General features: G+C 39.8%; 1 protein-coding gene across 1 annotated transcript in view; it reads right to left on the bottom strand.

Moving 5' to 3' along the window:
* mdga1 (MAM domain containing glycosylphosphatidylinositol anchor 1) overlaps positions 1 to 15,206 on the bottom strand; it is a 238,551-nt gene that overhangs the window by 164,390 nt on the left and 58,955 nt on the right. The window contains exon 3 of the mRNA XM_030758507.1: positions 11,225 to 11,364. Coding sequence (XP_030614367.1) covers positions 11,225 to 11,364 — 140 coding nt within the window. The remainder of the gene's footprint in view (positions 1 to 11,224; positions 11,365 to 15,206) is intronic.

Here is a 15,206-nt window from a genome sequence, read left to right as displayed (position 1 = left end):
AAAGAAGATTTGTGATTTGCATCTGCAATAATATATAACTTGCTCAATGGCTCTGTTCTGGGACTCTTCAAAGTGCACATATGGAAAGTATAGTAATGAAGGGAGAGCCCAATTCCTGACTTTTTTTCCATGTATGTACATGTAAAAGCAGTTGGGAAGGGAGAACGCAAGGTCCCCAAATCACTGCATGAAACTGGTGGAGGGTGTGTGGTAGAAATCTGGTAGAAGGAAAATTACAGACTGTAAGATTCCAAGTATCTTCCTATATATTCTTTATTCAACCTTCATGAAGGGTCCAAAGGGGTCCAGAGAAGTTTCTTTTTCTTTGTTGTGGGTATGTGGCAACAAAGCAATAGAAACCCCCAGTCTAAAAAACATGGCTTTTCACATACACTGAATGTCTGCAGTCTTTCAAGAGTGAAAGTAGTTTTACCTAACCATAACAGAGAAATATAATTCGGAACCTGCTTCTTCTCTCCTAAGGATGATATAAAGAGTCCCTGTTTCATACCTCAAATTCCTGTGTACTGATAAAGACAGTTCATACATATGTCAGATAACAGACAAATTACAAAGAACATAATCAAATATGTGTAGACAATTATACAACAACGATTAAGTTGTGTTAACTTGAATTTCTCTTCTACAGCAGGTTCTGAATTTGGAGCAACTGCAGCTTGTGAATTTAGAGCAACTGTGAGCTGGCTAAAGCAGCTTACACAGCTCATCATATATTAGATTTTCTAGTTGGATGCATAGAAGAATGTCAGCTGGCCCATCAGTTGAGGTCACCTGGCACTGAGAGCAGCACTAACTGACCAACAAAATGTTATTATATTAACTGCAGACTAAAACCAATAATGGATAAATACAAAACATATAGCCAGCAGAAAAATTCAAAACTCCACAAAAAAAAAAAAAAAAAGTCCACAAAAACCTCAATTTTAAATTAGTAATATTATGTTTTAATGGTTTTAAAAAAGAGTCTAAGCTACTCTAGGTGAATATTAGAGATTTTTCATCCAAAGAACCCCTGGGCTTAATGGCTTGGATTTCTATTGTGAATGTTTACCAAAGTGCAGTAAAAGCATACTGGCAAAAAAAAAAAAACAGGGCTTTATGAGCTTTCAACTTTAGTCACTATGACTGAAGTATAAAATATAATGGTAAAAAAAAATACCAGAAACCACAACTTTGTGTGTTCCCAGAACTGGGATTCAATATATGCAAGGAAGAGATGGCATGACAAGCTGTAAGGATGGATGGAGGAGAAGCTGGGGTGACAAGGATCAGGTTATCAATACAGCCAACAGAGATCAGTGGAAACTCTGTAACCCCATTGGGACACATTGCAGAATGCTGCAGTGTGATACTCAATAGAGCATCACACTGGGACAGAGGTCAGCACGCTCACCATTTGCTTCTATTGTAACAGTAAAAATCTTGTGCTTATTTTTGCATGTAATGTGTCTCTTGTTCCCTTTATAAAGATAATGCAAAACACTGATATGTACAAACACACCTTTTGTTCAGTAACAGGTTTATGGTACAGCTGTTATTTATGCAATCACCCAATAACATGGCAGAAGTGCAATGGCCTTCAAATTGCCTCCCCAGTCACCAGACTGGAATCCAGAGGAATATCTTTGGGATGTGAGATAAGAGGAAACTTGCCGTAACAGTGCACAGCTGACAAATGATGTCAAATTTGCATAAATAATGTAATGCAATCATGTAAACATGGATCAGGAACTCAAATCTCAAAGTAATACTTCCGATGTGTATAACTAGGTTGCTAGTGGGGTAGTTAGCATACAGTATACATCAGTTTAAGGCAATGTATTTAAGCACATAGACCCAAATTCCTGTGTACACATGATCAGTAACATATGTTGTTCAAAGGAAGCAGCTGAGTGGGACTGTGGTATGTTTGTTGGTGGTTGGGATGATTTGAGGATTATAGAAACTGCTGATCTGCTGGGATTTTTACACAATTAAACTTTACAAAGAATGGCTCAAACCATTTGGTGAATATGCTTTGCTGATGGCAAAGTCCAGAGAAAATTGGCCATATTGGGTCAAGCTGATGGAAAAACAAATAGAAGTAAAAAAAAAAAATAACCACTTAAAAGAACCAGCTTACAAGGCCCCTAATGGACCACAACAGCAGATGAACACACCAGGTGCTGCTCCTTTCAGCTAAAAACAGAAAGACGGTGAGAGGACAAGATCAGAATTTGGCATAAATATTTGGCGTGTAGAAATCCTGATGGTGGGATAATGGTTAGGGTTTTTTTTTTTTTTTAGAGATTTGAAATCCTTAGTACAAATAGAGCATAATTTGAATGTTGCAACCTACACAAGTATAGTTGTCTGTCCCTTTATGAGCACCACTGTAACCATCTTATAATGGCAACTTTCAGGATGATTATGTTCTGTATTGAATAGCTCATATCGTTACAGTCTGGTTTCTCAAATAGAGCAGTGAGTTCACTGTACTTAAATGGTACTTTTGGGATGGGATGAAACACAGATGTGCAGAAAATGTAATAATATCATGTCAATTGCAGCCAGATGTCTGAGGGTTGTATTCTTGCACTGTGTTGAATCTTTGCAATGAATAATTAAGGTGGTTTGAAGTTGAACACAGCTATAGTAAGATGTAACCAAGAAAAGATCTAATTTCTCCAGTGCCACCATAATCCCATGTTAATGACCTCACACTGACCTAATATTTTCTTGTTCTGGTTCTGTTTTGGTACTTCATCTCTGCCTTTGCCTCTCTGTTATTACAAGTGCATTATGTATGTGGTCTCAGTCTACATTACAGCATGTTGTTTGCTTATTATTTTCACTGCATTATCAGATTGGATTACTGAGCTTTAGGGTAGTTCATAATTTCAAATAGCCCTAACAACCAGTTCTGTTCAATCTCCTCCATGTCCCTGACTCTCCATTTCACACAATATAGCTACGACCCTACATGTCTGACAGTTGTTGGCTTCCTGCTCTTCTGTAACACTTCTAAACTATGCTGTCAAGAGTGATTTTAGCAAAATTTCAGGGTGTTGTTCTTTAATCCAAGGTGATTTAATGTACTACACAGTAGCTGCAGTGGCTCAGTGGGAAGTCCAACTGGCTCATGCGTCATGGACATCATGGAATACTAACAACGCAGATGTAGTTCTGAGATGAACTTGAACGCTCAGGAGAAAACTAGTGCTTGGACCTTGGCTCCGATGGTTTTACTAAATCAAGGTCAGAAACTGATGTTTAAAATGATGTCTATATGTTCATATTCAGTTATTTTCTTTTTACAAATCACACAGGTCTGTCTTGTTTCTTATAAATCAGTTAATTTTCTTCAAATTTGATCTGATTAGATAGAAATCTTTACTAGATCATTATTTTGACAGTTTTATTGGTTATGTCTTTCTGAAATTGTGAAGCAATTTACATATATATTTTGCTCTTCAAGTCTGAATGTGAATGGTGTGATTCTACCTCTGTTTTGTTTCCAAAGACGTAAGAAAACCAAATGTTTTCTCAGCTGCGACTCTTTGCCAGAGTTCTTTATTTGCTTATTTGTCTCTAACTGCCTCTATCTGTTTGTTAGTTTGTGTCTACATACACGTTTTCCCACTGACACACACATATGTCCACACTCACAAATGCCAGCACATGCACTAACTCAACCAATGTCTCTTTGCCAAAGGCAGTGTACATCTTGTTTGTGCACACACTATGTATATTTTTACATTCTGAAAATGTGACCAAAGTGATCATTATTCAAAATACAGTCCCACCTCCGACCAAGAGAACAAGCAATCACTGACGCAATTTCTTACATCTTTGAACTGCTCCAGGGGAATGAACTTGTGTAGCATGTGTTATGCAGAGCATGTTTTGTGTAATGATTATTATTCTAGTGCTGGTGAAAATAAAAGTTTTATTAAAAGTTGTATGTGTTTTGGGGAACAAGGGCTGTAAATATTATGTACATCTGTGTGTGTGTGTGTGTGTGTGTGTGTGTGTGTGTGTGTGTGTGTGTGTGTGTGTGTGTGTGTGTGTGTGTGTGTGTGCAAGAGAAAGAGTCACAGAGACAGAGAGAACTGGAGGAAACAAATAAGAGAGGAATGACAGGCACAGTTAGTATGGGCAGGTAAGGTCAACAGTTCGGTATGTAATTAGATACCGCGGCTTTGTACAAATGATTGTTTTGCATCTGCAGAGTCACGTAATCAAGCTGCTTTTTTTATTTTACACACACACACACACACATATATACACACCCAATGTCGGTATACACATACACACAAATAGAAGCAAGCAAGGCTTAGACACAGGCACTGTTTTATTCATGCTGATGTGATGCCAGTGGACATGCACCCGTGAGGAACACTGCTTTTCTCACCTCACACACTTGCACACAAATACACACAACACACACAACTCCTCCACAGTCACCTCAGTTTAGTTCATTTCATCTAGCTATGTACACTCACACAGATGCATGCTCACACAAAGATCCTGATCCAAAATATTTCACTGGAGTTCAACCCAGGGAGCCAGATGGGTCCAGGGTGGACCGCTTCTCCTGCTCAAGGGTGATGAGTTGCTTTTTTGAAAGCATTTTTCACTTGCTTATTAATGTATGTTAGTGTTAGCATGGTCATGTGTGTTTATGAGTGCATATGTATGCAGAATATGTCTTTAAAAAAGATTAAAGCAATGTTCCTTTAAGCTTACCAATTGCACACAAAGCCTAGTATGGGCAATCCTTTCATTAATCTATACCTGTTATTTATTTATATTCACCATACATGTGATAATCCTTGTACTAGTTTTGAGAACTTTATTTTTATAGTACAGTAAAATATAACTATACAGTAATAATATAATGCCATTTACAAATGATTGATTACTGCAACAGTTAGCGTTGCTAAGGTCAGGTATTTTAATGTGAAATTGTTCATATTTCACATGTGTACATATTATTTCATTTTAATTGTTCTGTTAAATTTAAACAATGATATTAAGCCAGAAAGGACATTCTTTAAATACTGCTGCCACTACTCATCAAAACCATTTTAAAGTGATAAATTACATATACTGATCTCCCTCTCTTCCTTGTCACATAAGGTACTGGATATACACTGCTCAAAAAAATAAAGGGAACACTTAAACAACACAATATAACTCCAAGTAAATCAAACTTCTGTGAAATCAAACTGTCCACGTAGGAAGCAACACTGATTGACAATCAATTTCACATGCTGTTGTGCAAATGGAATAGACAACAGGTGGAAATTATTGGCAATTAGCGAGACACATCAATCAAAGGAGTGGTTCTGCAGGTGGGGACCACAGACCACTTCTCAGTACCTATGCTTTCTGGCTGATGTTTTGGTCACTTTTGAACGTTGGTGGTGCTTTCACACTCGTGGTAGCATGAGACAGACTCTACAACCCACACAAGTGGCTGAGGTAGTGCAGCTCATCCAGGATGGCACATCAATGCGAGCTGTGGCAAGAAGGTTTGCTGTGTCTGTCAGCGTAGTGTCCAGAGGCTGGAGGCACTACCAGGAGACAGGCCAGTACACCAGGAGACGTGGAAGAGGCTGTAGGAGGGCAACAACTCAGCAGCAGGACCGCTACCTCCGCCTTTGTGCAAGGAGGAACAGGAGGAGCACTGCCAGAGCCCTGCAAAATGACCTCCAGCAGGCCACAAATGTGCATGTGTTTGCACAAACGGTTGGAAACCGACTCCATAAGGATGGTATGAAGGCCCAACGTCCACAGATGGGGGTTGTGCTCATAGCCCAATACCGTGCAGGACGCTTGGCATTTGCCAGAGAACACCAGGATTGGCAAATTCGCCACAGGCGCCCTGTGCTCTTCACAGATGAAAGCAGGTTCACACTGAGCACATATGACAGACGTGACAGAGTCTGGGGACACCGTGGAGAGCGATCTGCTGCCTGCAACATCCTTCAGCGTGACTGGTTTGGCAGTGGGTCAGTAATGGTGTGGGGTGGCATTTCTTTGGAGGGCCACACAGCCCTCCATGTGCTTGCCAGAGGTAGCATGACTGCCATTAGGTACCGAGATGAGATCCTCAGACCCCTTGTGAGACCATATGCTGGTGCAGATAACCCTGGGTTCCTCCTAATGCAGGACAATGCTAGACCTCATGTGGCTGGAGCAGGGGTCACCAACCTTTTTGAAACTGAGAGCTACTTCATGGGTACTGAGTCATACAAAGGGCACCAGTTTGACACGCTCTTCTGAAATAACAAATTTACTCAGTTTGCCTTTAGTTATACATTATCAATAATGATTAATGATACTCATCTATGAGAAGACACTGATCATGTTAATGGTTTCTCCCAATAATTAGCAATGAAAACAAGGTGGGAAACATATCAATATTCAGCACTTTATCTCTTTTAATCTCAGTAATTGTCACATTTTTAGATAATCACTTACATCACTACATTTCATAGGAAAAATGTCCAATTTTCACTAGCCATTCACAAACATTTTTTTAGCAAATCATGAACTATGTTGCACCATGTTTCAAAAAGTTATTATGTAATGTTAAAGAAAAATCAACTTACATATTTTTAAATAAATCTTGTCACATTTTGAACTCATGACCAAATCTGCTGCATTTTTAACAAAATTATAACTTATATGTCATGAACACACTTTTAAATTGAACACAATTCCTCAATATTTTAATTAAACTTTGCCATGACACTGCCATGTTGCCACTAACATCTGGCATTGGTTTCTTTATTAGTGAGAAGACTGGCATTGCATGCTGTTCACCAGTGCACTGTAATCTGGTGTGTAACTTGAAACTGCAACTGTGAGTGCATCTTTCAGATGTGCATCAGTGAGGCATGTTCTGTGTTTGTTCTTGATGAAGTTCATGTCAGAAAACGCTGATTCACAGAGATAGGTTGAACCAAACAGGCTGGCAACCTTCATAGCTGCTGTGCATACACCACTGTACTTCTCTGTGTCAACAAGGGACCAAAAGTTTGGTGCAGTCTGGTAAACTTTGAGGTGTAGGTCATTTTGCAATGTTATGATTTCCATCTCCACCTGTCCAGCATCCAAGTTGAATGTTGCACTTAGTTTCTCAGCAAAGTATGTTGTGTCCACATTCATGAAAGGATTGGAAATGAATGACACACATGGCTCAAGCTGATCAAGATCACAAAACCTATTCTCAAACTCTTGCCCAAGTCTGTTTATGACTTCACAGTACTTTTCTGCAACTTTGTCAAATGTGTCAGATGCAGAAGCATTGTTTTTCAGCACCAACTGCACAGAGGGAAAGTGCAGCACTTTTTTTCTCTGTAAATCCACAGAGAAAATGTTCATCTTGGCTTTAAATGCATTTAAAGCACTTATCATATCAACAACAGTTTTACCTTTGCCTTGCAGCTCGCAGTTCAAGACGTTTAGTTTCCCAGTAATGTCCGTCAAAAATGCAAGGTCAAGGGTCCACTCTGTGTCTTCTAGCAGTGAGACGTCTTCGCCTTTGGACTGCATGAACTCTTTGATTTCACCCAAAAGTGACAAAAAAAGAAATAAAACTCGTCCTCTGCTGAGCCATCGGATTTCTGTGTGTAGCAGCAGTTCACCATATTCAGCTGACATCTCCTCCAATAGCACCTTGAAAATCCTGTGCTGTTTAGCTTTGGAGCGGATGCTGTTAATTATTTTTACAACGGGAGTCATCACGTGCTCAAAGCCGATCACTTTTGCACATAACGCCTGCTGGTGAATGACACAGTGATAATGCAGAAATGTTGGGAAGTCTGGGTCACCTTTACAGTGAGCGATGAAACCTGTATGTCGGCCGATCATAGCAGGAGCCCCGTCTGTTGTCACCGCCACCAGTTTTTCCAATGCTACCTTCTTCTGCACGAAAAACTCCTTCAGCGTGTTATAAATGTCAACTCCCCTCGTAGTTGTCTTTAAGGGCAGTAGTGTCAGGAGTTCTTCTCTTGTGGAGAAATCTTCAAACACCATCCGGATGAAGACCAATAGCTGCGCTGTACTGCTGCCGTCCACGGACTCGTCGCACTGGATGCTAAACCACCTGCACTTTGCCAGATCCCGGTCCAGCTGATCGGCCAGGTTACCAGACATAGCTGACACTCGTCTAGCCATCGTAGATGCCCCCAGTTGGACGTCGGAGAGAGTACAGATTAGATCGGTTCCATTTTTGTCGTCTTTAAGTACAGTGTTAGCTATTATCATCATTGCTTCTTTGACAACTGCTCCATCTGAAAATGCCTTCTTCTTCTTGATCAGAAAATGTGTAGCTCTGAACGAGGCTTCGGTTGCTTTTAGTGACTTTTTTCCCGCCCTCGTGAAAAAAGATTGTTGCTTACCCAAAGCTGCCTTTAGCTCACTGGCTTTTTCTGCACGTAGTGCGCTTCCCGGTGGGTAGTTAGCATGGTAATTTTTGTGACACGTAGTGAAATGTCTCTCAATATTGTGCCGCTTTGCCGTCGCTACGGTCGCCCCACAAATGAGACACACGCAGGTTTCTTTCACAACCGTAAAAAAGAACTCCTTCTCCCATTCCTCGTTAAAGTGATAAGTTTTCTTTCTTTTTTCAGCCATATTTTTGGGGAAAGAAACTGCACTCAGCGCCCATCTTCGCTGTGTCCGCTAGCCTACGTTCCATTAGCACTGGTTTTGTCATGCGCACAATACTGACCATTGAATTAGAACTAGAGTAAGTCAGAGTTCACCCTAACTTTTCTAAACGTCATGTATAATGAGGATATTTTTAAGATACTGTCATTTTTAAAGCTATATAAATGCAAGTGTGATTATAAAAAAGAATAGCAACAGAATAAAAATTTTTTTAGACACAGCTCACTAGTGAGTTGTGCTATTTTTAGAACGGGCCTGCGGGCGACTCATGTGGTCCTTGCGGGCGACCAGGTGCCCGCGGGCACCGTGTTGGTGAGCCCTGGGCTGGAGTGTGTTAGCAGTTCCTGCAAGATGAAGGCATTGAAGCTATGGACTGGCCCACCCGTTCCCCAGACCTGAATCTGATTGAGCACATCTGGGACATCATGTCTCGCTCCATGCACCAACGTCACGTTGCACCAGACACTGTCCAGGAGTTGGCAGATGCTTTAGTCCAGGTCTGGGAGGAGATCCCTCAGGAGACCATCCACCACCTCATCAGGAGCATGCCCAGGCATTGTAGGGAGGTCATACAGGCACGTGGAGGCCACACACAATACTGAGCCTCATTTTGACTTGTTTTAAGGACATTACATCAAAGTTGGATCAGCCTGTAGTGTGTTTTTCCACTTTAATTTTGTGTGTGACTCTAAATCCAGGCCTCCATTGGTTAATAAATTTGATTTCACTGATGATTTTTGTGTGATTTTGTTGTCGGCACATTCAACTTTGTACAGAACAAAGTATTCAATAAGAATATTTAATTCATTCAGATCTAGGATGTGTTATTTGAGTGTTCCCTGTATTTTTTTGAGCAGTGTATATGTGTATTTACAGAAATAGTGAGAAAAGACCACAGCCAGAAGTGGGAAGATGGGTAGAGGCATAAATCAATTTCCTAGACTTTTGCCCAGCAAGCTTGGATTCCAGTCTTGTGTGAACAATTAACCTTTGACTTTCATTTTTCCTTTTTTGCTTACAATTGCTCATTAGCTAGGTTAAAAAAGTACTACAAAACTACTTGTATCACTTTAAGAAATTGCAATTGTTTTGGTTAAATATGTTCTTTTTAAAGGTTAACTTTGTATTAGAAGTCAATTTTCCTTGGATTACATCAGCCTTTTCCTCCATCTTTTTGGTTATCACAGTGAAGATTCTACCTGGTGTAATGTATGACTTTTGTTGCTTGAAAGTGATGACACGAGCAGAGAACGTGTCTATGGTTTCTTGGGATTTCAGATGCTAGCAGAGCCTTAGTACTTGCATGTCAAACCAGAACATCAATGTCACAGTAGCTCATCCAGCTCACAAGCCACCACAACTCACAGGCTATTGCCTATGCAACAACAAATGTGACCTTGACCTTGAGCACAATTTTGGTGAAGACCTATTAGATGATCCTTGTGTATATGTTTAATTATATTTTGACCAATATTGTAGGAGGAGTAGCAGCCATTGTGAAATGTAGACGGATGCACAGGCAGACAATAGATGCCTCACCGTAGTGTAAACTCATTAGTCCTTCAGCTGGATGAGCTAAAAGAGTATGTTAAATGTGTGTATGTTAAATTGCATTAAAATATAGGTAACAAGTTTGGAGTGAGATTTGAATTCAACTAGTTGGCTTAAATGTTTCACAGAGTGCACAAAGGAAAATATGGCTTTAGTTAATACAAGTATAAATGGAGGAAATTAGGAGATTATGTGACTCAAACACAAACAAAAGCATGACACCGTAAATATAAGTAATGACTCATGAGTGCATCATATTATTTATGCTACCATGTTCAGGGCAACTGATGGTAATCATAGAATGTGTCTATGTTGCCTGAAACATTTTGCCTAAAAGTGCTGCCATGTCAACAAAGTTGACATGGCAGCTTTAAGGAGGTGTTCGTGCATCATAACAACATCATCATCTTCGTATGACCTTAGGCTTTTTTATTTTTGTCTCAGGAAAATAACATATAAAGACAGAGGAGGCTAGAGCTAGATAACTGACAATCCAGCAAGACGAGAAGGATCTGAAAATTTGGAAATTTTTGAAGACAGAGTGCTGATGAGTGCTGTGACTCTAACTAGCTAGAGGATGCATGGATGTTATTTTCATAAATATACTTGGTCTTATCAACTTCCGTTTTATCCACATTGTTTTTTATTATTATGATATTTTCATACATAAAACACAGGAATTTTATATATTACATTTTTCATTTTGCAATGCCAGTTTGAATAAATTTATTTTAGTAGTTAATAAATCAAACACAGGAAATGTTTATACCAAAACTCTACAACTGCTAAACATTTATTAATCTAAATGAGAGAAACACATTGGGTTGCTGATACTTTGTTTTAGCATGACTAGAAATAATGTTGTCAAGTTATCCCTTAGCAAGAGAGCTGGAACTTACCTGCTCGCTCAGTGAAAGTCACAGTGGATCAATGTGAACATATACTGTATACATATACTCTTTAAACGCACATCTTAATAGATGCTTACCTGGGGTCGTGGATGTCCTTTAACAATACACTGAAGCACTAATGTGTCTCCTTCTTTGATGGTGTAGATTCGCTCACTCATGTTATCATCTTTGACGTTACATGCTGCACCTGAATGCACGATCTGGGCGTTGGCAGGAGCTGTGAATGAAGGCATGGACACGCACACACACGACCAAGCATGTAGCCATGCAGACATCCACATATACACACAGACAAACACAAAGGAAGAGAAACCACAACACATATTTAGTAACATTTCTGCAGCAGAATAAAAGGTCATAGTCTTGTGGGTGTATGTGTAACACTAGTGCTAGTATTGATGGCTCAGATAAATAAATATATCACATTACTCCTGGATCAGCATGAACTGAGCTTTTAACAAAAATGCAGCAGTGTCATGTGCATCAGTGTCTGAGGAAATGCAGACATTTATTGGGAAACTGAAACTTTGGTCACCGTTGGAAGCTCAAATCTTCACTCTGGAACAGTGCTTTTGTCTTTTACAGATTCAGTTGTGTGATAATGGCAGCCTTGCAAGTTACGTGCATCTCAAACATTACAAGATAGGTTTAATAAAGTCTTAGTTGTAACCCTTGTCAGACTGCACTATACAGTCATGTGAAAAAGTCAAACGCACTTTATTAAACGACTGTGACGACCTCTATAAAAGCGGAGGTTTTGCCAGTTTGCTGGTCTGGAGCATTCAGGCGTTTTAACATAATGCCACAGTCTTTCCAGGACTGGACATCCCAGTAAATTCACCCCAAGGTCAGACCACACAATGCTTATCGAAACTGAAAAAAAAAAGAAAAACCCAAGAGCTACATCTCAGATTCTACAGGCCTCAGTTAGCCTGTTAAATGTTGAAATTCATGACAGTACAATTAGAAAAAGACTGAACAAGTATGGCTTGTTTAGAAGGGCTGCCAGGGCAAAGCCTCTTCTCTCTAAAAAGAACATGACAGCACAGCTTAGGTTTGCAAAGTTTCATCAGAGCAAACCACAAGACTCCTGAATAAAAGTCCTTTGGACAAACGTGACCAAAGTGGAGATGTTCACAGTACCACACTTGGTGGAAAACAAACACAGCATAACAACAGCGACGGAGGGGTGATGTTTTAGGCTTGTTTTGCAGCCACAGGATCTCAGCACCTTGCAGTCATCGAGTCAACCACACAGAAAGGCTATGGCCAGATGGTGGATTCAAAACCAGGACCTTCTTGCGATGAGGCAGCAGTGTTAACCACCACGCTACCGTGCTGCCCGCAAATTAATATTTAATTTATTATTTTTTAATTTATCAGAAGATTCAGTAAATCCTCCATTTAAAAAAAAAATTATTATTATTATTATTATTATTATTACAATTATTTCATAGTTCAGGCAGGGTTAAGAGAGCTGGTGCATAAACAAATGTCTGCAAACCTCAATAAACCGAAACAAACTCCTCTATAAAGTTTCCACAGGATGGCACAGAGTCCTGTGAAAACCTTCATTTTCACACTGCTGTATTAGTTTTGAGGCATACCAAATGGTCTGAATATCTTGTGAAGATTTAGATAAAAAAAAAATGCAAGAAGTGACAAAGGAGTCAACACAAAATCCAGATTTGGACAAAAATATTATTATTATTATTATTATTATTATTATGCTCACTTTTACATGTATTTTGTGTATTCCAGTTTGTTGGTTTAAATATTTCGGTTGTTAATTTTAATCTGAAATAGCCCAAGGCTGTACAGTGTGGCTTCAAGACAGCTGTAACACAGGTAAACCCTTTGAGGATTCCTGTCAGACTCAGAAGCTTTCGATGAAGAAATAAGGTGAGAATCAATACTTACAGTGGGTAACAGCATGATGGTTAGGTTGGCAGGGAAATTTGTTATTGATTTGGCCCAAAAGATAAAAACAATATTTAATGTGTACATTAATCATAAGAACAAACTAAAGATTTTGTCTCCAGTCATCATATTGACCCTCAACAAATTCCCATGCCCCAATAAAACACTGAGTAGAAAGCAGTTTGTGGCATCTTATGAAGAAATGATGGATGACAGACGCATGACGTGAGCTCTTTGAGGTGACGACAATATCTGCACAGCACTGACCCATGTGGAGGGCTGGCTTGCGTGCAAGTAGGCTCAGATGGCTTCACCTCCCTTATGATGAGGTAAGACAGGAGGGAGGAGGGAAGAGATGGAAACAGAGCGAGCGAAGCAGCGGGTGAGGAGGAAAAGGCCAGAGAGGAGTGTGAAACCCCCAGAGAGAGACATGGGGGACAGGGCAGCACAATGATGTGATTAGCATCGATTCACAGGGAGAACAAATCTTCACTGTGCTCTATGACTGTTATCATTGAACGGACAGGAAGAAAGTGGGCGGCCTGTTCACCTTAAACTTCAACTCGATCAGACATAACAGCAGCTGGCGTGATCTGCAGCCAGAAATCAAGTTCAAAATAAAAGAAGGCTCAGACTCTGTCTCTCTGTCTTCTCACTCGTGCTAATAACTTAAGGTACGGCAAAACAGGAAGTGTACTTTTCCACTTACAGTTAGAAATTTTAAAATGATATTTCTACTTTATGAGATCTTTTTTTCAATCCCCCAAAAAGAAGAAAAAGTGACAAAAGATAAGACTGAGGGTCCAACTGACTCCCAGTTGCAAAGATGTGGCTAATAAAATCTGTGATATTAGCTTTTGGTTGTGGCTCCCCAAGCCACACTGGTACTACCACTGACAAGACCCCTGTGCCCTATAATCACACGACAGTCAAAGGAGTAATCCTATAAATCTTTTTTTTTTTGCTTGGATATCATTGTTTTGTTCTTATTTTCTGGAGATTTATACTTTAGAAAAGAAAAGAGAAAACAAGCGCGCGTGTGGTATGTGTGCTGCTTATATCCACTTGATGTGTGTATTATAGTAAGTGCATGCTGGTTGTGTGTACCTCAGAAATGTGCGGGTGTGTGTATTTGTGTTTGTAAATGAAACTTTGTGCTTGAGGAGCTCATCAACAGAGCAGTCAATCATTTACTCCTTCAGTCTTTTCATTATTCTTCCGAAAAAAAAAATCTCATGCCAAAACCATTTCTTCTCTAACTTCTCTGTCCTTTATGTTAAAAGAACAACAACAACAACATAAAAAAAAACACTTTTTTAAACATATTAAAAAGTTTGAAATGGAAGCCAGATTTTAAATGCAGTTCTACAGGAGATTTTAACAATTTTCTTGGTTACAAGGTAAACTCATTCATATTATGGCACACAAGCTGCCTCAAATTCATACACTTAACTGCATTCATACAAGGGAGCTGCTCAGTATAACTGCAGGCTTTATGCAGGACACTAAGCAAATCCAGTGGAGCAGTTGAGAGTTAAGCTGAATGCCTTGCTGAGGGGCATATTGATAGTAGTTGCAATGGCCAGTTTACTGAACAGTAATCTAACTGGGAAAATATTAGAGAATAGAAGATAAATAAAACTATGTTTTAACCTTTAGGCTTTAACTTCCCTACGTTAATCTCTGTTGATCGATCAAATGAAACTGTAACCCATCAAGGGATAAAAGCCTGAAATTACTATGTGGGGTAACAGAGCTGGGTTCCAGATGTGTGCTGCACTATCTCGAAAAGATGTCGGGCTGATATAAATGGTGAATAATTGTCTCCTTACAGCTTATTGGCGTGTCTGCATTAGTTTGCCTCTCTGGAGAGGGAGGGAGGTCGGACAGAGCGGCTCCTCTGTCTGCTCTCGCCTCCGGCAGCTTGGCTGCTTCAACTGTCTGATCGACTAAAGAAAGGGAGGCTGCGAGAGAGGAGGAGGAGGAGGAAAGAAATGCAGAGAGGGTGAGGGGAAAAAAGAAGGAAGAAAATAAAGCAGGCACGAGGGGGGAAGACAGAAAAAAAAAAAAAACAGAAACTTACCGAAGGAGGGAAAAGCATAAAAGGAAATGGAGAAGAACTGAAGAGTGAGGAAGAAA

The sequence above is a fragment of the Archocentrus centrarchus genome, chromosome 3 (assembly GCF_007364275.1).
Source record: "Archocentrus centrarchus isolate MPI-CPG fArcCen1 chromosome 3, fArcCen1, whole genome shotgun sequence".
NCBI classification, from domain to species: domain Eukaryota; kingdom Metazoa; phylum Chordata; class Actinopteri; order Cichliformes; family Cichlidae; genus Archocentrus; species Archocentrus centrarchus.
The sequence above is the reverse complement of the archived record's forward strand: the minus strand, read 5'-3'. Positions and strand labels throughout refer to the sequence as shown.